Source organism: Canis lupus, chromosome 1 (genome assembly GCF_048164855.1).
Source record: "Canis lupus baileyi chromosome 1, mCanLup2.hap1, whole genome shotgun sequence".
Lineage (NCBI taxonomy): Eukaryota > Metazoa > Chordata > Mammalia > Carnivora > Canidae > Canis > Canis lupus.
Genome location: NC_132838.1, coordinates 119,627,291 through 119,651,989, shown reverse-complemented (window position 1 = coordinate 119,651,989; position 24,699 = coordinate 119,627,291). Strand labels below are relative to the sequence as shown.

Here is a 24,699-nt window from a genome sequence, read left to right as displayed (position 1 = left end):
TGCTTGTGTCTCTTCCTGTCTCTCTCTCTCTATGTCTCTCATGAATAAATAAATAAAATCTTTATAAGTAAATAAATAAATAAATAAATAAATAAATAAATAAAATTTATTCCTGTTACTCTCTTTTGAGGTAGCAAAATAGCAGAAACCCAGCACCACTTGCCATTCCTCATTGGTAACAGGACTACTCTTAGTTAACTTTTGGTGCAATTCTTCGTTTTCTTTCACCACTTCCTGGACTCGCATCCTGAACATCCTCATTTCCTCCTGAAATAAAGCAGAGGTAAACTGTTAACACACACATACACACGTGGCACCACTTATTTCTTAGTTCTCATGCTGCTGCTGCAGCTCAAGTCAAAGGTCAGCAGCTTTCTAGCCAAGTCTCACAGCAACAGCAGGTCCCAGGGCCAGGTGCCTGAGCTCCAGAAGCCCCCGTCCCGTGTCCCCCTCCCCGCCGCTGAGAAACCAGGAGTCAACCATGATGCTGAGTACCAGGGACAGAGAGCCTCGGGTCTGAAATGTTCAATTCCTGATTTGATGACATTTGTCTACCAGTGCCAAATACTTGAAAAGATAAAGGCAGGTCAAAAAAAACCAGAGATGCCTATGAACACTGCAATCTGTCCTTTGTTTAAAGACTTTGGAGGATAAATTGGAGCTTTTCAGATAAAAGAACTTTTCGTGCTAATAAAGCCCGCTTGGGGGTGGAAGGGGTCAGAGTGGGCAGAGCTTGGAGTCTCCTGATCCTGCCCCACTATGACGACGAGAAGGCCTCCCCTACCTGAAGCTGTCAGGACAGCTGGCCTGAGGACTGTGTCGGGATCTGCTTTTGCCTCCTGACACTGCACAGCACTCCTGCTGGGCCTCCTCCCCCACTGCTTTCTTAGGCAGCCCTCCATGGGCTTCAGTGTCGTGATGTGGCCTTGAGCGAGAACCTTAGCTGCCAGTGTTTATTCTCAGATGCTTCTACACATTCTTCTCCCAGCTATTAGACATTCACGCTTATACCCGTTCAGCAACATTTAGTGCCAAGGGGCTGCTCTTTCACCTTTCTGCCGAGACACACCCCCCAGTGGCTGAGAACTCTTTCACAGAACAGGGCTCAAAGGGCTCAAACTAAAGCCTGTAGGCCAGCTGCCTGCTTTGTAAATAAAGTTTTATTGGAACACAGCCATGCCCATTCACTCGCCCGTTGTCTATCGCAGCTTTCACGCTACTATAACAGAGCTGAGGAACTGTACACAGAGGCCACAAGGCCTGCAAGGCCTAAAATATCTACTAAATGGCCATTTACAAAAATTGTTTGCTGACCCCTGGTTTAGAAGGAATACCAAGTTAATTTTGTTAATTATTTCATTTGATAGTTAATCAATTAGTCTAAGATTAATCTGCTCTCTTATAAAGTTAAGTGTCCAACAGAAAATCTAGAAAAAAAGGTACAAAACTGTATTATGTGGACCACGGACATGGACAGTATAACAAGGGTAGGCTGCGTGACTTTGCAGACCCTTCCAGTCAGAGAGCCCAGAAAACCCAAACTTTTCTCTATGGATCCTTCCAATTATAGAGATCTCTTTGGCCACTTATAAAAACAGCACAGAAAGGATGGGCATATCTACAACACCCAAGTAGCCTTGTCCCCGCTGTGTAATGAGAATGAGCTCTGCTGCCAGAGGCCATTCTCACGGAACAGAGGTAAAGAGGGCAGGACCTACAAAACCCGGTGTCCTCACCACTACCCCCAGAACTGGGCTTCCCTGCGGTTGGCTCTTCGGAGAATTAAAAACACTTAGGTCTGCCTAGAACAGAGCTGGCCTACCTACCACCTTCCCATGTCTGCCTGATTGTCTCTTCCACAGTAGAGTTTGCAGCTGCAGAGCACCAGGAAAAGAGCATCCCTTACTTGTCCATACCCCAAGAGCCCAACCCGCATGGTCCTGCCTGCTGGGAAATCTGGGCTTCTGATGCAGCAGCATCTCATCCCTCTACACCTCTTCCATCCATCCGGGTGCACCCCTCTTGCTCCAATGATCCCTCCCTCCCTGCCTCCTTTCTTTCCGTCCTACCCACCTGTACCACTACACTCCTTCATTCTTTCCTTCCTCCCTCCCTCCCCCCATTTCCTCTTTCCCTCCCTCCAACATTTGAGTACGTAGTACACATTGGACATACCTATCTTTAAAATGTTTCTTTCAAGTTTGAAACGGTCTTATTTTTTTATGAACCTTGTCCTGAGACGCCTGCCAGCCTACCTGAAGGGTGGCATTGAGCTCATCCTTCTCTTTCATTCGGTCTTCATACGCCAGTAACAAGGGTGACAGGTACTTTACATCCAACTGAACATAATAAAATAATGAAATAATAAAGACAGAGGTCTTATGTCTGAACACAATCAGCACATTCTTTAAAAATTTAAAAAAAGTAAATAAAAATTTACTTAATTTGGAATGGTTTTCAATAGCTATTCAACTATAGCCCAGAAAATATGGGCCTGAAATTAAGTAACTTTCACTTACCAACCAGGGTGGTGCTGGGCCCTCTGATGGGAGGCCATTGATATTTAAAATCTAAGAACAAAACACATAGGAAAGGCAAATTAAACAATGCTTCCTCTGAAAGTTCAAGCCTTATTGTTTTTTTAATTAAATTTTTTATTTTAATTCCAGTATAGTTAACATACAATGTTATATTAGTTTCAGCCGTGCAATATAGTGATTCAACAATAGTTCTATACATGACTCAGTGATCATCTTAAGTGTGCTCTTTAATCCCCTTCACCTGTTTCCCCCATCCCTCACCCTCCTGGGAACCACTAGTTTGTACTCTATAGTTAAGAGTCTGTTTTTTTTTGGTTTCTCTCTTTCTTCCCTTTGCTTGTTTTCTTTCTTAAATTCCACATATGTGTGAAATCATACAGTATTCATCTTTCTCTGACTTATTTTGCTTAGCATTATACCCTCTAGATTGATCCATGTTATTACGAATAAGCCTTAGATATTCCTATTCAAGACTAGGCATCAGCAATCCATACATGTATATGCATTCAGAGGTGTTTGTGTGTGTGTGTGTATAAAATCGATTTTTTTCTGAAATATTTGAGAGTGATTTGCAGATATAATGCTCCCTTTCCTCAAAATATTTCAGTGTATATTTCCTAAAAACATTCATTTACCCAACCACAGTAATATCATAAAAATCAGGAAATCAACACTGATGCAAAACTATATTTTAACCTAGACTATGTTCAAATTTTGCCTATTTTCCCACTAATGTCCTTTTCTGATCAAGGATCCAATCCAGGATTGTATGTTGCATTTAGTTGTCAAGCCTTTTCAGTCTTCTTAAATCTGGAGCATATCTAGTAATTGTTTATTGAATGTTGAACTCTTACAGTGTTACATGTGGAGGGTCTGGATTTGGTTGTCTTCCTTTAAAGAGTGTGGGGGTTTTTTTCATCTTTTTTTTTTTTTTTTTTTTTTTGTAGCTCTTAAGTCACTCATGGATCAACCTGATGTTTTTGAGGCCCATTTTTTACCTGGTCAGGGTGGGTATTTACTAAGAGGCTAGTTTAGCCAGCTACTGAGGCAAGGTCCCTCTGGGCTCTTCACGCAATGCTGCACTATTCAACAAACTACTCCTTTGTAGTCAGCCCAGTCTCCCAGTGTTAATTATTTGGCTCACAGCTCCCTGAACTTGTTTTCTGCCTGGCCTTAAAGAGTTTCACCCTTCTCTTTTGTTGAATACAAATCTGCTTCAGTAGGGGTGCCTGGGTGGCTCAGTCAGTTAAGCATCTGCCTTCAGCTCAGGTCATGATATCAAGGTCCTGGGATTAATACCTGCATCGGGCTCCCTGCTCAACGAGGAGTCTGCTTCTCCCTCTCCTGCTGCCCCTCTTCACCCTTGCGCTTGCTCTGCCTCTCTCTCTCTCTCTTTCAAATAAATAAATAAAATCTTGTATGTATTCTGTAGAATTTTCTAGTTATGATAGTAAAAGGGCAAACCTGGTAATGGTCATTCCATCAGGCTCAGAAGCAATTGTCCTAATGGAATAATTCTTTATTCAAAAAAAACTTTCTAATACATTCGCCTTAATATCCATATCATCACTCATTCATTCAGCAAATAGTTAGAACTCTCTAAGTCATTATGGATATCACAACACAATGGTCTTCCAGGATTTTATGGTCTAACAGAGATAAGTCTTCTCTTGCAAATGAACATAATACACGACACACAAATATAGTACAGGGTGGAATGTTCTAGCTGCCTTAAGAGTGGTACAAACAAAAGCCTGTGATGATTTAAGAGAGAGAGAGATCATATCCAACTGGAGTGATCAGGGAAGATTGTCATGGAGAATGGGGCATCTGCACAGGTGGAACGGTGTGGAGGGCAGTGACCTGCCCATCTGTATCCTTTTTAAAGAGAACAGCCCATAGCCCTGCAAAGGGCCCTGGCCTAGGAAGCCTGTTTTGGATCATGTGACCCTAAGAACTATAATTTTTTTGCTGTCATTAAAAAAAACAACAACAAAAAACATTATGCTGTATGAAAGGAGTCAGTCACAAAAGACCACATGTTGTATGATTTTGTTTATATGAAATGTTCCACAAAGCCAAATCAACAGAGACAGGAAATAGATTAGTGGCTGCAAGAACCAGTGCAGGTGGTGGGGGAAATGGGGGTGACTGTTAACAGGGGGGAAATTTCTTGTTGTGATGAACTTGTTTGACAACTGACTGCAGTGATGGTTGCATGATTCTGTGAAGACAGTAAAAATCACTGAACTTCACACTTTAAATGGGTGAATTGAACAATACGTGAATTATATCTCAAAAAATTTTAAACGTAGGGCACATGGGTGAATCAACTGGTTAAGTGCCTTCGGCTCGGGTCATGATCCCAGGGTCCAGAGATCGAGACCCATGTGGGGCTCCCTGTTCAGTGGGGACTCTGCTTTTCCATCTGCCTCTGCCCCTTCCCCTGCTTGTGCACTCTCTCTCTCTCTGAAGTTAATAAAAATCTTTAAAAAAATAAAAATTTAAACTTAAGTCCTACTTTAAAATCAGAAGCTCAGGAAGCTGCCCTGAATTCCCAATGCGCCATGTGAGAACAGGTGTACTCCTGGTTTCCCACCTTGATCCCAGCAGGGGTCAGTCAGCTGTGTATCCTAACATGTATCACCTCCCTGCCCCTGCCCCTCCCCCACATGCACTACTCTCTAAGGGCAAGGACCTGACCTTCTGGCTCCTCTTGTTATTCCTCACAGCATCTAACACAGTGCTTTGCTTGGTGCGTTTATTGAACTGAATCCTGCAACCCCTCTTAAGTAAAAACTAATCTGCTTTCTTCTCTCTTTATATATGCCTATACTGTGAAAGCATTCCCACCACCAAGCTAATTACATGCCCATCGCCTCACATATTTGCCTTTAAAAAAGAGAGAGAGAAAAAAGAGAGAGAACATTTAAGTTCTACTCTCTTAGCAAATTTCAATTATATGACAGAGGACAGTCAACTATAATCATCACATTATACATTAATCCCCAGATCTTACTCATGACTGAAAGTTTGTGCCCCAGCCTCTCCCTCCTATTTCCTCCACCCCCCAGCAAATGGCAACCACCACCCTACTGTTTCTGTATGTTTGACTTTTTTTTTTTTTTAAAGGATTTTATTTAGGGATCCCTGGGTGGCGCAGCAGTTTAGTGCCTGCTTTTGGCCCAGGGCGCGATCCTGGAGACCCGGGATCGAATCCCACGTCGGGCTCCCGGTGCATGGAGCCTGCTTCTCCCTCTGCCTATGTCTCTGCCTCTCTTTCTCTCTCTGTGTGACTATCATAAATAAATAAAAAAATAAAAATAAAAATAAAAATGATTTTATTTACATATTCATGAGAGACATACAGAGAGAGAGGCAGAGACAGGGAGCCTGAAGTAGGACTTGATCCCAGGACCCCAGGATCACGCCCTGAGCCTAAGGCAGACACTCAACCATTAAGCCACTCAGGTGTCCCTGACTTACTTTTTTTAAGATTCCACATATAAATGATACTATGCAGTGCTTGTCTGACTTTGTCTGGCCTGTTTCACTTAGCAGAATGCCCTCCATGTTCACCTACATTGTTGCAGAAGACAGAAATACCTTCTGTGTGTACGTACACCACGTTACATATACATCAATCACATTTTTGTATATACACATTTTCTTGATCCATTTATCTGCTGACAGACTTGGGGGCAGTTTCCATACCTTGGCTGTGGTAGATAACGCTTCAGTGAACATACAAGTACAGACGTCTCTTCAAGATACTCATCTTGTTTCCCTTTGGACATCTACCCAAAGTGGAATTGCTCGATACATGGTAGTTCTGTTTCTAATTTCTTGAGGAACCTCCACACTGTTTTCCACTGTTTCCAGTGGCTGCACCCACTGATATTCCCACCGACAGTTCACGAGGGGTCCTTTTCTCCACACCCTCACCAACACTTGCTATCTCTTCTCTTTTTAGTAACAGACACGCTAATGGGTATGAGGCGATAGCTAATTATGACTTTAATATGCATTTCCCTGCTAATGAGTGATGTTGAGCACCTGTTGGTCATCTGTATGTCTTCTTTGGAAAAGTGGCTATTTAGGTCCTTTGCCAAGTTTTAAATTGAGTTATTTTTGTACTGTTGAGTAGTATGTGTTCCTTGTTATTTTTTGGATACTAATCCCCTACTGGACATGTGCTTTGCAAATATTTTCCCCCATTCCATAGGCTGTCTTCATTTTGCTGATGGCTCCCTTTGCTGAGAAATTTGATGTAGCCCCATTGGTTAGTCTGCTTTCAGTGCTTGTCGCTTTTGGTGTCAAATCCAAATTATCACCGCCAAGATTGATGTCAAGGAGTTTTATGATTTAGGGTCTTACACTCAAATCCTTAATTCATAGCGAGTTGAGATTTTTGGGTGCAGTGTAACATAGAGATCCAGTTTCATTCTTCTGCATGTGGACATCCAGTTTTTCCAACATTATTTATTGAAAAGACTGTCTTTTCCTCATAGTGTAGCCTTGGTTCCTTTGTCAAAAATAAATGGAGCATATACGCATGGGTTTATTTCTGGGCCCTCAATTCTTTCCCATTGGTTTATATGTTTGTTTTTATGCCAATAGCACACTGTTTTGATTGCTGTGGCTTTGTAATAGCTTGAAATCAGAGGTGTGAGGTCTCCAACTTTGTTCTTCTTTCTCAAGATTGCTTTGGCTGCTCGAAGTCTTTTGTGATTCCTTACAAATTCTAGGATTATTTTTTTAATCTATTTCTGTGAAAAATGCCACTGGAATTTGGAAGGGCATTGCATTGAATCTATAGATTGTTTTGAGTACTATGGACATTTTAACTATATTAATTCTTCTGATCTATGAACACAGAAAATCTTTCTACTTATTTATGTCTTCTTCAATTTCTTTCACCAGTGTTTTATCTTCTTGGGTGTACAGATCTTTTACCCCCCTTTGTAAATTTTTTCAGATATTTATTTATTTATTTATTTATTTATTTATTTATTTGAGAGATAGAGAGAGAGAGAAAGAGAGACAGAGAGAGAAAGAGCCCGAGAGCATGAGCCAGAGAGAGCACAAGCAGAGGGAGGTAGAGGGGTAGAACGAAAAGTAGACACCTTGCTGAGCAGGGAGCCTGATGTGGGGTTCAATCCCAGAAATCTGGGATCATGACCTGAGCTGAAATCAAGGCACCCCTCCTGCTTTATAATTTTTTTCCAAAGTATTTTATTCTTTTTGATGCTAGTATAAGTGGGATTTTTTTAAATTCTTCTTTTAAAAAATATATTTTTTTAAAGATTTTATTTATTTATTCATGAGAGACACAGAGAGAAAGAGAGGCAGAGACACAGGCAGAGGGAGAAGCATGCTCCATGCAGGGGGCCCAATGTGGGACTCGATCCCGGGACTCCAGGATCATGCCCTGAGCTGAAGGCAGACGCTTAACCACTGAGCCACCCAGGCGTCCCTTAATTCTTCTTTCCAGTAGTTTGTTGTTAGCATCTAGAAACACAACTGACTTTTGTACATAGATTTTTGTATGCAAATTTATTGGATTCATTTATTATTTCTCTTATGTGTTTTCTTATTATTAGTTTGCCTCTTTGTTTTAGCTTAGAGAAGTCCCTTTAAGGCCGGTTTAGTGGTGATGAACTCCTTCAGCTTATACTTGTCCAGAAAACTCTTCCTCTATCCTTCATTTTGGAAGGATAGCTTTGTCAGGTAGAGTATTCTTGGTTGGCAGTTTTTTTACTTCTGTTCTTTTTTAGCACTTCAGATATACCACACTACTCCCTTCTGGCCTGTGAAGTTTCTGCTGAAGAATCTGCTGATAGCGCTATGGGAGTTCCCTCATGCGTAAGAAGTTGTTTTTCTCTTGGTGCTTTTAAAATTCTTTCCTTAACTTCTGTCACTTTAATTATAATGTGTTTTGATGTGGGTGTCTTTGGGTTCCTCCTATTTGGAACTCTCCAAACTTCCTAAATCTGGATGTCTGTTTCTTTCCCCAGGTTAGGGAAGTCTCTCCTCCTTTTGGGACCCCTGTAATCTACTTAATAGTGGCTCATCAGTCTTTTTCAATTTCCTTTTGCTTATCTGAGTGGTTAAATTCCACTGCTCTGTCTTCACTTCATGGGTGCTTTCTTCCACTTACTCTAGTTTGTTGTTGAACCCCTCTGTTGAATTTTTCAGTTTGGTTATTACAGTCTCCAGCTGTATGATTTCTGTTTGGTACTTTTTAGTTTTTCAGTCTTTGTCAAAATGTTCACATGATTCATGCTCTCTTGACGTTGGTGAGCATCTTTCTGACCTATTTTGAACTCTCTATTGAGTACATTGATTATCTGTACTTCATTAAAATCAGTTTCTGATCTTTTTGTTTGGAAGACAATCCCTTTTTTCTGCATTTTCCTTAACTCTCTGTGTTGGTTTCTGTGCATTAGGAAAAAAGCCTACCTCTCCCAATTTTGACACTGTTCTCATATAAGAGATGAGCCTCATCAATCAGACCAGCCTGAGCTCCTGTTTGCCTCCCAAACATCTATGACTGTCCAGGCCACTGTCTTCATTCTTAGTGGTTCCCAGTAGTTGAGGGTGTACTGAGGCTCATTAATTTCCCAAATGTAAAGACCGTTTTCAGCACTTAGATGCAAGCTGATTGGAAATCAGACCTCTGGCAGCAGCTGGGGAAGTATGCATTCAAACTCCTTCTAGGGAAGAAGTAGGACACGGGTGTTTTTGCCGGCTTCCCCTGTGCTGAACATGAGGGAGCACAGAAGGGTGCTCCCATGCCTGTTTCTTTGTTTGCTAGTCCTTTGGGAATCATGAACTCAGGTCCCATTGGCCACAAGAGCTAGGTGATTTGGGGAACCTGTGATAACTAGTTTGCATTCTTTCCAAAGTTGGTACACCAACAAACAGCTGTACCCTTGAGGAACAGGGCTAAGAATGGAGCTGACATGGACTTTTACTCCTTAACTTTATATCTGTATTGTCACCAGCTTTTTTTTGCTTTTTTTTTTTTTTTAAAATGAGGAGCCTTATTGCTTTTATCTTGAGAAATGGGAAAGGAAAGGAAGAAGGGAGGACACAGAAAGGTCCCCAGGAAGACTGTGCTTTGGATATACCTTTTTTATACCAAGTAATAATAGATACTTCAGATTCCTTCAAGAAAGCAATTCAACAGTAAAGTCTAAAAATATCAGAAAACTGGTATTTTAAAATTGAAAACATTACCTCCTCTTTGGACAAATGCCTGAATTTTGTCTGGTATCGACTCAGTTCTACATTCAAACGATGGACAGTCATCTTTAACCCATCATTTTCATCCACCAGTTCTTGAGCTTGTTTTCTCAGATAAAGTAGTTCAGGTGCAGTAACTACTGAAAAGAATAAATAAATTTAATATTAAAAGAACTTCTACCACATTGATCAAGATTTTATGTAAATTGCCAATTATCTAATCTTTCTTCCTGTTTGGACTCACAGAGGCAGTGGAGGACAGACGTATAGATATCAATGTATAAAAGTTACTAAGTTCTTTTAACATAGTCAACAATGTTCTGGAAGTTTGTGCATTGTACAATTAAAGTAAAATGAAATTTTGATGGGAATGAAAAAGTCATTGTTTCAGATGATATACAATATGTGCCTTGAAAATCATATAAAATAAATGTAAAGTTTATTAGAACTAATAACCTTCCCATAGAATAGTAATGTCCTATTAGAAAATAGACTCCAAAAAGTAGTAGCACAAATAATATAAAGTCGCAGAAATAAATGTGCCTAAGACCAGAAATGCAGTCTGTATGAAAAAGACTACAATACTTTTCTTAAAGCCATAATATTAGACTAATGTAAATAGATCAATGTATAGAGGAAACATTACTGAATATTTACATAATCTCAGAGTTAAGAAGGACTTGACCAAGGGCATAAGTCATAAAAGAAAAACACCCTATATTTAGCAAAATTATTAACAAACTGAGAAACCAGTACATATATGAGAAAGGTCCAAAATCCCTAACATTTAAAGAGCTCCTACAAATCAATAAGAAAAAAAAAAATCAAAGTATCTCAATGTAAAGTGGGAAAATTTATGAAAGAGAAAAAAAATGACCCACAAAGATATGAAAAAATGTTCAAGCTCATCAATAGTAAAATAAATACACATAAATTTAAAATGAGATTTTCCTGGGATGCCTACATGGCTCAGTCAGTTAAGCATCTGACTTCAGGTCAGGTCATGATCCTAGGCTCCTGGGATCAAGCTCCACATTGGGTTCCTTGCTCAGCAGGCAGGGAGCCTACTTCTCCCTGTCTCTCTGACTGCTGCTCCCCCCTCCCCCCCGCCTCTCTGTCAAAAAAATAAATAAAATCTTAAAAACAAAACAGATAAAACAAAATAGGATTTCCTCCATGACCTTTTTGCCTGTCAAATTAGTAAGGAAAATATAATCCTTATCACTGGTAAGTATGTGGAGAAAGAGGCACTTTTAAAAATATTTATTTATTTATTTATTTATTTGAGAGAGATAGAGAGAGAGCATGTATGCATGTATGCGTTGGGGTAGGGAGACGGAGCAGAGAAAGGGAGAGAATCTCGAGCAGACTCCACATGGAGCGCAGAGCCTGACTCGAGGCTTGATCTCAAAGATGCACTTTTATGTGCTGTTCACAGGGATAAAAGCCCATATGAAATATATGTAAGATACTATGCTAAGCATAAAGAACCAAAAGAAGTATTGGAATTTCTTTAGCATAATAATGACATAGCAGATAAAATCAAACTTTAACAAGGATATTAATGAAAGAGCCTTAATTATTATAATACAGTATCAACATTAACATCAACAAATATTATAGCATAAAACACTAGCTTTCAAAAAATAAAATAAAAAAAAAAAAAAAGAAAATCAGTGAATCTGAATCCTTATTTGTTCCTTTAATAAACGAACTGTGTAGTTGTCCCCACCTTCCTGAGAGGATGTCTTCTCAGCCTCTTTCAACTTTTGATGTTCTTTTTCCGTTCTTTTCAGTTTTAATTGTAGTTCTTTCATTGCTCGTTTTACTATGTTAAGTTCAAGAGTAAGGGTTTGATTTGCATTGATTAGCTGCATATTTTCTTCTTTTAATTCTTCAAACTTTTCTTTGGTTATTTCTATATATCTTTGCCGTGTTCTACCAGCTATATCTGGAAAGGTATAGAGGAAAAGTTTTTAAGTACTGACTGATATTACAGTATTATTACTGATATTACAGTATTATTAAAATTACAATTTTACACCAAAATTATAAGAGACTATCTCAATAACCATGTGAATCACTTCTTCATGTCAGACCTTGTGCTATGTAGTCCTTCAGTCCTGCAGTGAGAATGGCCTGTAGGAGGAAAGAGTGAGTGGTCTGCTGAGGCTACAGTAAGCCACAGGGAAGGGGGCAGCAGAGGGAGGCAGGAGCCGAGGCAGATCATAATACTGATAGTGGAGGATCTGTCCTGCAGGCCACCAGGAGCTAGAAAAGGGTTTTAGGCAAATGTGTGAAAAGAAAGGGCTCTACTTCTCAGATGAGCCCCTGAGGCCAGCAGTGAAGAAAGTGAATGTAGGCAGGGAGGCAGGGAGGCCAGTCCAGAGGCCCCTAGTCAGGGCAGAGAGGAAGAGAAAGATGAGAGAAGGCCTCAGAGGCTAACCCCTGACAGGGCCCAGCAGCTGACTGGGTGTGGGCAGTGAGGGGGTGCAAATCAAGGAGGCCCACCAACACCCGTGGTTTGGAAGACACTTAGCTCGACAAGGAACACCAATGAAGCAGAGAGGGCGAGCTCAGTTTAGGACACAGGCCATGCTCTGAAGGAGGCCTCAGCTGGAGAGACTGAGGAGCCACCAGCATGTGGACATCAGGGAGAGGAGAAGCCAGAGGTCACGAAGGGTTTTTAAGAGTTTTAGCAAGAGAGACTGGAGAACAGAGGGCGATGTTCCATGGAGAGATATGTTCACAGGGGTCAAAGGAGGTAAGGACCACAATGGGCTGCCTGGCCTTGGCATGCCTCTGAGTGAAGGTGGAGGCGGAAGCAGAGCTTCTGGGGGCAGACCAGGGTGGGAGGGCTGGTGGCTCCAGATAGTGGACCGGCCCACACCCCAGGCAACTGGCAAGGGCTAGCGCAAGGACTGGGGACTCCACATAGCCTCCTTGCCCCCCGATACATCATACCCAATCCTTAGGACAAGAAAGGGTTGTCTAAGAAATTAGTAACTCCACAGCTACCCTGAAAACAAGGGTGGAACTCAGAGGTATCCCAGAAAGAAAACATTTGAGAGTAAAGATGGAAGCTTCAGCCTAAAATATGCCCAAAGAGGTCAGCTAGAAAAGGTGAGAGTGGTTCCTGGCATGTGCCTGGCCCTGGCAAGTGGTGGGGACACGAAGTGGTCCCCATTTGCATCCACCGGCCTCCCAGTGTCGGAGCACATCCTGTGAGGACATCCATCCACCATTCAATGTTTCAACATTTAGACCCTCCCTCTTAGGGCAGAGGTGCCCCTCTTCCCAATTTCAGTAACGAGACAGAAGCAGCAGCTTTACAGGGGGAAAAAAAAGTTCTTTATTTTAGACAAGATTATTCTGGGCATTCTCTAAAATAATAAGCTTTTCATCATAATTAAATTCAAAAGGCAAATACCTGGGGAGGGTGGAGGCTTTTGACATAATGGTGGTTTTTCATCCTAGGGAAGAAAAAACATGAGTAATGAATTAAGAGTTTTAGCATCTGGGGCACCTGGGTGGCTCAGTCGGTTAAGCATCTGCCTTCGGCTCAGGTCATGATCCCAGGGTCCTAGGATTGAGTCCCGCATCGGGCTCCCTGCTCAGTGGAGAGTCTGCTTCTGCCTCTGCCCCTCACCTCTGCTTGTGTGCTCTCTCTCTCTCTCTTAAATGAATGAATGAATGAAATCTTAAAAAAAAAAAAGTCTTAGTATCTTCTAAAAGGAGACTGGCCAGAGCAGCTGGGTCATCGTATATCAAGTATTTAAATACCCTTTTTTCTCTTCACTTTGGTTCTTGTACTTCTTAGTCTTCTTTAGCTTTAGAGACTCTAATATCCATTGTTTCTTTTAACTGAATCTTAAACGTTAAGGGTCTTGCACTCTGGCGGCTTCGCTGAGGCACTAATGGAAGTCCTGTTCAGGCTGTCTTCCTGACTCTTCACCCGTGAGTTCAGCCACTTGTGTTTTCACATGCAGGTCCCACAAGGGGCAGGATGTCAGTTCATGTTTGAAAGCACGAGACAGGACTGCAGGTACTGAGCAGAGATGGGCGAAGCAAACTCTGTTTTTTTTTTTTTTTTTATTCCTTGGGATAGGCAAAATGATCCCAAACACCACAGAGAAGCACATTTCTAAAGTGTCGAGAAAAGTATATGATCTTCCTTTCCAACCCCAAAGCTAGAGGAAAGGGAAGGCTTTGAACTTTTGTTCACTTTTCCATTACACACCGGCCTGATATTAAGTTTCTAATTTCCGCTGAAGAGTTAGATAAGACTACAAATTAACTCTACTGAGAAATCTCTAATTTTTAAATTCCTATGATATTGCAGGATTAAAACTTAAGTTAAAGCTATTTCCATGTTTACAAAAAAAAAAAAAAAGGAAAAACCTATTTCCATGTCTCTAAATTTGTTGTTGTTTATTCATTCTGCAAATTGTGTATTTGATTTCTAACCACCCACTACGTTATATTCATTTTTGAACTATGGAAAACATGAGTTTCTCCATGTTTCAAAAGTATTTTATTACTATTATTATTTTTTTTAGCAAGAGCGTGCGCACATGCACACGTACACACATGCACACATGCCTGTATTTTGGGGCAGGGGCAGAGAGAGAAGGAAGGAGAGAATCTTAAGTAGACTCCGTGCTTAGTGCAGAGCCCAATGCAGGGCTGGATCTCACGACCCTGAGATCATGACCTGAGCCAAAATCAAGAGTCAGACGCTTAATGGATTGAGCCACCCAGGCACTCCTAAAAAGTATTTTTAAAAAACACTTAATGGGAAAGGACTCTTAAGGGAAGATCCCCCTCTACCCCCAACAAATCACACAAGTTTTTAAAAATTATGGCAGAAATTCTATTAATTTTAATAGAATTTAAATTAATTTAAATTAATTAATTCAATTGATTCTATTAATTTTCTCAATTAAACTGGGTTTAAAAAACATGAATCTTACCTTTAAATTCAGAACAGAATGCTTATCATCTGATTAAAAAGAGAGAGAGAAAGAAGCATTTTCAAAGCTGGTAAAGACACGTGACAACTCCGAAGAGCAGGATCACAGGAACCTGCCTTCTGCCGACGACGGAACAAGGCCCGGGCGGGGACAGCCTTCCAAGGTTCCACAGCGAGCTGGTCCCCACAAGGCAGAGGGCCTGACTGCACTGCTCACCTCCTCCTGTTAAGTCCGTTGCACCTCCCGTGGCCCACATGACTGCAGAGCCAGGGCCGAGTCCTTGGAGTGGCCCCCATTCCCACACGGCCCTATCCCCTCTTCTCTTCACAAGTGCCACCACCGTTCCCCAAGTGTGCCGAGAGGCTGGACTCCTCTCTCCCTGGAAGTGGCATCTGACCCGGTCAGAGTTGTTCCTTGGAGCAAACCACCTCAGCGACACAGAGGCGAACAAATCTCACCCCATTATTCACTCTCAATTACAAACACGCATCTGTGATGAAGGTGCTCCGAGGAGGGTCATCTTATGCCCTAGTGTGCCCTGTACCCTCTGTTGTAGTGAAAAGTTGGTTGTTGTTCGTTTCTATAATTTACAGAGCGGAAAGAACTGGATGGAAATAAACTGGAAACAAAAATGCAAAAACCAGCAAAATTCAGAAAGACGGACGAAAATGCCTAAAGATACATAAAAGATTATAAATCTACTTTGTGGTTCATCACAATTACCAAGCCTTGAACAATAATCACGAAAGAAATTATTTTTGACCAAAATATCATCTTGCCCCATTATTTTAACTGAACTTCTGATCAAATGTCCTGGGGCAGTCTAGACTGGCGCATGGACGAAACCCTGCCTTGTCCTTCCAAGTGCGGTAACGAAGCCCCCTCTACCCACTGCCTTCTCCAGCCGGCAAGGCTGCCTGCTCTCCTGAGCTTTGTGCTGCTTCTGTCAACCATCTCGGCACCCCAGACTGCAGCTCCCCATCGGCACGTCCTGCCCCACAACTGGAACGTGAGGGTGGGGGTCCTCAGAGATGACTGCGGCTCCGTCATCTCTGGCACACAGTAGGTGAGCATCTCATGAGCAAATGTTTAAAGTGATATAAAGGGATGCCTGGGTGGCTCAGTGGTTGAGCATCTGCCTTCAGCTCAGGTCGTGACCCCGGGGTCCTGGGATCGAGTGCCATATGGGGCTCCCTGCATGGAACCTGCTTCTCCCTCTGCCTGTGTCTCTGCCTTTCTCTGTGTGTCTCTCATGAATAAATAAAATCTTTTAAAAAAGAAAGAAAGAAAGAAAGAAAGAAAGAAAGAAAGAAAGAAAGAAAGAAAGAAAGAAGGAAAGAAAGAAAATCACCGCCTCTATTGTATCTTGGTCACCAACTTCGCAGAAAAAAAGAGCCAGAATTGGCATCACCCAAGTTCACTTTGGTTCTTGATGTATGTACAGCACACTGGGCTCTGCTCTGTGTATATATTTCTATTTCTCATTGATCGTTTCTCCAAAACGTTTGCAGACGCCTCACCCTTATCTCTCCAGTGTGTCAGGCAAGTGGTATAAACTATTTCAATAACAGCGGAAGTCTCCTACGCTGGCCATGCCAGGTACTATCCCCCATCCTCATAGAAAAGTCACACCACACAGTGCTGCCAAAAATTCTAGTAACACAGATAAATCGAAACCGCCCCCTAATCATCATCATCCTCTGAACCTTATCCCTCCCGAGAGATAACCATGGTTATCGATCGGGTATACTTCCTTTCAGATATATGTGAATGTATAAAACATAAAAAGTCAAATACGCAACCCCTCCTTCTTCCGCCTTCATATATAATAGACATTAGCCTGTGGGGAGGGGGAATAGCATGTACAAAGGCCCAGTGGCAGAAGGGACCACCACGCACCTGAAGAAACAGAAGAACCCTGGGAGTGGCTGGAAGATGGGCAGCAGGGGCAGGCCCAGCAGGTCTTATAGGCTGTGGGAAACCAGTGAGGAGGTCTAAGTAAAAATAAAAAGGGTGTGGGGGCCCATGGGGGGTAGACAGGGACACTACCAGACACCACTTCGTGTTTCGACGAGCTTGCTCTGGCTGCTTCCACAGCCTAACGCAGTGGGCACTCCACGTGCACCCATATACCTGCTGGGCAGGGGGCGGGGCGTGACTGCTGAGAAGAGCAAAGGGCCTACCTGACCTTGGAGACCCCAACATTTACTGGGCCAGCCGCAGGCTCACCTCCACTGCCCCCCTGCCCCTCTGCACCCCCGTGCAGGACCTACCCAGGTCGGGTGGCGCAAGGATGCGCTCCATCAGCAGAGGGCGCCCAAGAGACACAGACGGGGAAGGCGGAGCTCCTCATCCCAGGGCCTCCTTTCTGCCCTTCCTTTTCTCCTCCCCCCTTCTCTCTTTCTAAGTGGCCAGCGGGCACCTCCCCATGAGTGGCTTCTTCTCTCACTCCCTGGAGAAGGCGGCTTTCCAGTGAGCTGAGTTCTCCGCTAGCCAGAGGGCCACAGCAGCACCATCCCCAGCGCTGCCTCTGGGCCTTGGGCGGCTCTCTAGACAGGTGTCTTCCCTGGGAGCTCTACGTGCACCGTAAGTGTACGGGGAGAGGCTCTTCCTTCTACCACTGTATTCGCTAGACTTCTCTCCAGCCCCTCGCAGGCAATCCTGTTAGAGTTGGTGGTTCTTTATGCTAAACTTCCCTGATCACATCACCATGTGCCTTCTGTCTCCTGACTGGATCCTGACTCAGTAACTCCCAGGCCATGGGCAGCACAGACATTAGAAAATGGAGGGACTTGGGGGATCCCTGGGTGGCTCGGCGGTTTAGCCTGCCTTCGGCCCAGTGTGTGATCCTAGAGTCCCAGGATTGGGTCCCACATTGGGTTCCCTGTATGGAGCCTGTTTCTCCCTCTGCCTGTGTTTCTGTGTCTCTCCCTCTCTCTCTCTGTGTCTCTCATAAATAAATAAATAAAACCTTAAAAAAAGAAAGAAAGAAAGAAAATGGAGGGACAGGTATAAACACAGGGAGACGTGCGAGGTGTGTCTAAGATAAGAGGCTGGTGACAAGATGATGTGTGTTACAGCAGCAAACAATCTACATTGTTAAAATTATCTATGACAGTAGTTATGTTGCATTTATGTATTTCAGCTTTTTTACAGTGAGAAAATATTACTTCTGTAATTAAAAAAGAGATCCATATCTGTACACGAACTTAATATTTGTATAGATTTCCCCATAGGGATAAAACATGCCACCTAACCAGCCCGTGTTTTCTGGTCCAGGTATCATGAGGGTCCTGACAAAGCAGCTAGCGGTGCCGGTGTCTTTCTCACCTGTACACAAAAGCCACCTCTTTGGAAACGGACAACTGAAAAAAAAAAAAAAGGAAACGGACAACTGTTCCGCACCATTGCCACAATGTGCCGCGCTCTCTCATAAACATGCCCAGGCACTCATTCAGCCTACAAACCACTAGTGGCTGGAGATGGCTGGGTGAACAAGACACTGTCGCTCGTCCACCCCATGGGGACCACTGTGTGCCGGCCCCAGGCAACACCAGGCCCTGGGGAGCAGAGGGGAAGGAGTGCATGGAGCTTAGAGCCTGAGCCAGCCTCCTCCTCCTTACCATACACCCTCTCACTTTGGAATGGACTCCAAAGTGAGCACCGGATACGTTAAAGACAACCTAACATCCAGGTAATCAGTCACGGACTAACTTAACTCCAGTGAAAACAGAACGCAGGAATATTCCCACTTATGATCACAGAACCATGGTGTGGAAGTACAATGGTTCTATGTTCAAAAAATTAACCAGTATTTATTGCCATGAAATGCTTTTATATTATTATTATTATTTTTTTTTTTTACCTTTTTCTTGTGTACGCAGCGTTGTAAGAGCCGAGCCTGGAAACCCATCGTGCTCAGAAATATCGTCCTCATCTTCACTATCCACCTCATGTGATAGGGGAACCTTTTGGTGACAAAAGATAAGAGAACATGTGATAAATACAATCTGTATCAAATTTCCTCCTACCAAACTCAAGTGTCTTAACCATACGTCCTCCACTGCCACCCCCCACTGAGACACAGAACTACACCCAGCAGGGCTGGAGGAAACCTGGGTCCCTCAGGAAAAGCCTGGTAGCAAAGCCAATGCCATCCAAGCTCCGCTCAGGCCATGGAGAGCTCGCGTCCCACCTGTGCTACCTGGGCCTCTTGCCTTCCTCACTCCCGCCAGGGACCAACCCACCTGGCCTGCTCTGCACAGCACCTAGGATCAGATCACTCTAGCCTGGCCCTGATGCTGTGTTATTCATTTCAACACGGCCAAGAACTGTTGAGCCGCCCTGGGAGAACCGTCATCCAGGTCCCTCTGTGGCACGAGGTCTGTAGGGTCTGTTATGTTTGCTCACTGTGAGTTCACTGTAAACGTCATCTCCTGGTGGAATGGAGCCTTCCCTGCCACCGTCTGGGAGGGTGTCCTACGGAGGTATCATGAATGGTGGCAGAGCTGTCCCTTACAGACCCGTGGGCCAGGAATGGGACCTCCCCGTGATGAACATGAGTGTGACACAGTCCCACTGGCGCAGAGGTCAGCTGAGGGGAAGAGCAGTGAATCATATCTGGTATAATAAGCCATGACTGGCACTGTCTGGGTTGGTGTCCCTTCTGCTCTCCTGATTCTTCAATAAAGTCTTGCTTATGTGATCAGCTGGGCCTCTCTGTGCTGTCGGCTATGGGGAGGGGGTGACATTCCCAAGCCTGATAGAGAAATAGTGGTGCTGACTGGCAAGATGTTTAAGAGAAGGGGCATTTCAGAGCCAAGAACTAAGGCTGGTAGGCCCACCAGGCTCTGGGAACAGGGCTCCAGGATGACCCAGCTCAGGAATGCACACTGGTCTCCCACTCTACTTAGCCTCTGAAGGAAGAAAAAATGAAATGACGTCTTGGCTTTTATCTCCTGGGAACCAACTGTCTTGTTCACCCTGTCAAAGATCTATTAGTCACTACCATCAAGGAGATGGGAAAGTGCTAAGGGGCTTCAAATATCACCCTCTCTGCTAGTCTCCGAGTACGAAGGCTGACCCCACATGTGTCCTGGATCCTACCTATGCCATGCACTGGGGTCCAGGCACAGTACAGGCCCACCGGAAATATGTACGTGTATACACGGCTGTTTACGGCAGCACTGTTCTAAAGAGCCCCAAACAAAACAAGCAAATATCCAACATCAGTAAAACGAGGGAGTCACCAAACCATGGCACTCCACAGCGGGCTGTTAACAGCAGGGACAGTGAACTGAGCATCGCGACACACGACAACTGAAGACCATCAAACGCTCCAAACAATACACACTGCCTGTACTAAAATCAGCCAGTTTTCAGAGTAGGCAAAACTACAATGATTTTCTAAGAGCTGGTCAGCTCTGGGAGTCAGAGCCGTGGTGAACTCTGGGGAAGCAGTGGCCTCTTCTCCGTCACAAAGAGGGGCTTTGGGGTACTAGTAATGTCATTTTTCTTTTTAATCTGGGTGGTAGCCACTTTATAAAATTTCACTGAGCCGTACATTTACAGCCTATGTACCTTTGTGTATAGTTAATACGTTGATTAATAAGCCTAGAGAATTTGTGACAATCTCCTAAAAATCTCTCTAATTTGAAAGTTTGAATTGAAAACATTTCTTAAACTGCCAGATACTTCTAAGGTAGCAAGGTAAAAACTACCTTGCTAATTCAAACAAAACCTGTTTGGTTATCGAAGAAATGGAAGGAAGAAGCAGGCCAAGCCAGCCGCAGCACTGACATTAGTAATACCGGGAATTGCCTGTCCTCATGTGCCTGAGCACCTATGCCAGGCTCCTTCACTCCCTTCCTGGGTGGTCTAGCATCCCAGATTTTAAAGAGGAAAATGTACGTACTATAATTACCAGGGTAATTGTAGGTGGGGAAGAAAGGTTTAACCTGCAACCTAGTAGAGGGAAAGAACTCGAACTGAAAAAAAGCATCAATTCAAGGAAAGACTAAAAAAAACTAAAAAGAACAAACTGAGAAATAGAAAAACTGAAGATGGCAAGGTTAAACTCAACTATACCCACATATGCCTTAAATATAAAAGAACTAAATGCTTCAGTAGAAAGACAAAGGGCAAGTTTGTCAAACTCCGTTAACAAAAAACTGTATGCAGCTGTACATAAATGGGGAAGTAGTAATGGTATGTGAATTATATCTCAGTGAACTTGTTTTAAAAAACGATATGCTCTTTACAAGACACAGATAAACATGACAGAGAAAGGTTGAAATCAACAGATGGAAAAAAAACAGACCATACAAATATCAAACAGAAAAAACGCGGAAAATTCAGACAAAACAGACGTTAAAGCAAAACATATTTTTAGAGATAAAAAGGTTCACTTTAGAGTGACAAAATATTCAATGTACCAGGAAGATACAGTTTTCAACTTGTTCACACCTAACAACATGGTTGGATGCCAAAGAACACGTGTTCTGGGATTTCATGCATGTAAAGTTCAAAAACATGCACAGTGATGTCAGAAGCTTTCCATGACTTGCAGGAGAAAACCTGCCAACACAGCAAGGAGGCTGCAGTGTGGATTCTTGTGGCTTCGACTATCTGGGTGGAGTCCCCACTATCTTTGGCCTCCAGCAGAGATTAACCCAAATGACACAGGGCCTAGGCCATGGGGCATGGCCACCTTCCCAGATGCCTCTCCTCACATCAATGATGCTAAGTTAAGAACCCCACCCCAGATAGTCATCAGAGATGGTCACCAGAGGTGGAGCAACATGAGGGTCCAGGTAGCTCCACTTTGGGGTAAAGTCAAGGCAGAGGGTGGTAAAAATTTGCAGTGAACCAAGAACTAACTCTGTTTTTTTGGTTTTGTTTTGAAGTAGGCTCCGTGCCCAACATGGGGCTTGAACTCATGACCCTGAGATCAAGAGTCATGCGCTCTACTGACTAAGCCAGTCAAGTGCTCCCCACAACTAACTTTGGACAGGGCAGTTCTGATTCACAAGGTAGAAAGACATCGGGAGGTCCAATAATGTGCTTGACCAAGGGTTTGGGAATCTGTGTTTCCTCACCTGCTGCATAGAGGAAACCCCACACTGGAAAATGGCAGCACTTACTCTTGAGGGAAAGCTTTGGTAACATCCTTTACATGACTTCTACTTAAAAATAGTAACAAGGCATTTAGACTACACTCTCTTCCCTTAAAATCTATTGAAAGCAATTAAAAGAATGGGGGGGGGGGAGGAGAAAGCTTAGTCAATGGGGCAGAAAACAGCTACCAAATCTATGAAAATTAGAACAGAAAGAGAATGCCAAAAGCTGCCAAACCTCCTCTGACTTGAGGCATGCAGATGCTTGAAAAGCCACAAAGAGTCACAGTTATACAGGTCCACAGTGATGTTCTGACAGGTGCAATGAGAGCCAGGGTGCAGAGGGACCCAGGAGAAGTACAATCATTCCCATACGGCAGAAGCGAGGGGCAGAGAAGCTAAAGAGAGACACCAACAGAGAACCCACCTTTATTATACAGAATCTAGCCTCTATTCTCCCCAAGAATTAAAGGACAGCACAGAGACTGATATCAAGAACCCAAAGAAGAGATACAGAAGACCAAGAAAAGTGACAAGGCACCAAAAGATGTAAAAAGTAAATTGGTAAAACTAAAAACCAAAAGGAAAAATGAAACCAATGCAGAGAAGGTGAAAGCTATACTAGAGGCAAAAACACAGTGACACAGAGATGAGGAGAGTACACAGAGCAAATCACAGAAAGTAACACGGCAAAGAACAAAGAGGGGCAAGTGATTACGAGAAAATATAAGACATGGAGGACAAAAAAAAAAAAAAAAAAGACATGGAGGACAAAGGACAGCCAACAAATGTATAACTCGTGTTCCCAAAGGAGAATAAATGCTAAGATTAGTCAATGATAAAACGAAATAGGGAAGGAAATGTTCCCTGAAAACAAAAAAAGGAAGATGAAAATCTGTGTCTGCAGAATTAAATAACAAATGAAATTTTGGGGGAAAAGGACAGATAATAACACATAACACCATGAATTCTGGTGAAGTTACTGAACTGCAAAGGATAACAAACGAGTCTACCAAGGTGTCAGACAGAAGGATCAAGTGACCTCAAACGGAGAAGCAAGCAACTGGAGCTCCTTCGCAACTCTTTGCTGTCTCCCTCTGCAGTCCTCTCAGAAAGGTACCGCCCCTGCAGGCATGGTCTCATTCCACCCTGCACCCTTCCTTTGTAACATTTATCGTAACTGTGATCGATTAACTATAATCACGGTTATGACAAATGTTAATAATATGTGATTTATCACTACTGTGTGACTGCGGACGATGCCTGGTCCTCGCTGCATGCTCAGGAATTGTATTCAAGTTGAACTGCTGACCTACCCAGGCAGAGTGTCCTCCCTAACACAGTCCTTTATAAGTGCAGAGAGGTTATCTGACTTACCCAAGCCATACGACTGGGAAGTAGAGAAGCGGGGACTTGAACTCAGGTCTCTGAATGCTCAGGGCACTGCTCTGTCCACTGGATGCTAGCATCGCATGAACGGACCCCAAATCCACGCCCCCCCACTTCCTCTCCAGCCTTACATTTGGGTGGCACCAATAAGAAAACTGCTGAAAACAAGACTTGCTTTCCATGTTAGGCCATTTCTGAGCGGGTGCACACTTCACATGAAGATGTTTGCCCAACTACCCTGAAACACAGAGAGAGGCATGAGGTATAGATTTAAATCCAAATTGCCTGATTTGGGTTGCTCTGTTTCCTTATCTTTCTAGTCTTGAAAATTATTTAAAGGAATTATGAACGACTCATAAAAAAGGATATAAATTGTAAGTTATTTACCTCAGATTACAGAGTGTCTATAATAAATACCAAAAAGGTAGGTTTGCCTTTTGACATTAAAGGTATCCCACAGGCAGTATCTCCTTCGGATCTGGTGCCATCTAGCGATCAAATAGCATTCTTACAGGCTCTACACACCCATTTTCCCCAAAAGGGATATACTTTAATCGTATCAATTTAAGAATATTTGGCCAGTTTCAAAGAAAGCTTTATGTCTAAGAAATAGTCTCAATAGGCAAAAGGACTATAAACACAAATTTTAATTCTAAACAGAGAAACTTGGTCGCCCTGGTCTGAAGCCTGCCTCTGCCCTTGGATGGTTGGTTGGGTAACAACCTTGGGCGAGTCACTTACCATGTTTCTTTACACACTTAACCCCAAGGATGTGAAGTAAATGAGATGATACATATAAGCTGCCTAGCATATATTAAATGCTCAGAAAATGTCAATGTGTCTCCCTCCACCTATTGTGTTACCCCTTTAACCCTCTCCTCACCCCCCTCCCAAAAAAACACAATCATAAGGCTGTGGGAAATCAAAATCCCTTTCCAGCTCAAAGGGCCCTTTCGTTCATGCCATCTGCAACTGGCCAGGACAAAGCAGACCGTCATGAGCCCTTCCAATTGCAATTGGTTCCTGGGTTGTATAAGGATGGCATTCCAGTCAGCTGGGATGAACAGAAATGGGGTGACCGGCATGCATATGCTGCTGCTTGAAAGGCAAAAGAAAAAAAAACTGCTTTGGAGAACAATCTGGCAGGATCTGGTGCGACCCTCAGCACACACAGGTGCATGGACCAAATGTGCGAGGAAATAACCTCTATGCTCATCGGTAGGACGTAGATATAAAAGTTAACGTGGATTCATCTCAAAACTGCAATCAGAGTGAAAAAAAGCCAAGGGGTAAAATGACTGGTTCGCTATGGTGACCTATTTACAATTAAGAAAAAAAGTTGGGCTGTATTTATTTGCTGACTTATTTGTAGTAAAAGAGCTAAAACACAGACTTCCAGAATGTATTCCAAATCTAAGAGCTGATTGTCTTCCA

The 24,699-nt window shown here is 43.1% G+C and overlaps 1 protein-coding gene across 8 annotated transcripts in view; it reads right to left on the bottom strand.

The window, feature by feature from the left end:
• Positions 1 to 24,699, bottom strand: part of CEP89 (centrosomal protein 89) — a 73,363-nt gene that overhangs the window by 35,464 nt on the left and 13,200 nt on the right. For 2 of the 8 annotated variants that reach the window (XM_072782424.1, XM_072782411.1), the window contains exons 5-13: positions 23,397 to 23,498; positions 18,627 to 18,729; positions 14,762 to 14,790; positions 13,219 to 13,261; positions 11,521 to 11,739; positions 9,783 to 9,928; positions 2,520 to 2,570; positions 2,256 to 2,339; positions 164 to 267 (exon numbers count right to left, since the gene is read on the bottom strand). In XM_072782424.1, coding sequence (XP_072638525.1) covers positions 164 to 267; positions 2,256 to 2,339; positions 2,520 to 2,570; positions 9,783 to 9,928; positions 11,521 to 11,739; positions 13,219 to 13,261; positions 14,762 to 14,790; positions 18,627 to 18,729; positions 23,397 to 23,498 — 881 coding nt within the window. Of the gene's footprint in view, positions 1 to 163; positions 268 to 2,255; positions 2,340 to 2,519; positions 2,571 to 9,782; positions 9,929 to 11,520; positions 11,740 to 13,218; positions 13,262 to 14,761; positions 14,791 to 18,626; positions 18,730 to 23,396; positions 23,504 to 24,699 lie in introns of all 8 variants that reach the window. The other 6 variants (XM_072782417.1, XM_072782440.1, XM_072782421.1 and 3 more) reach the window with 6 other exon arrangements.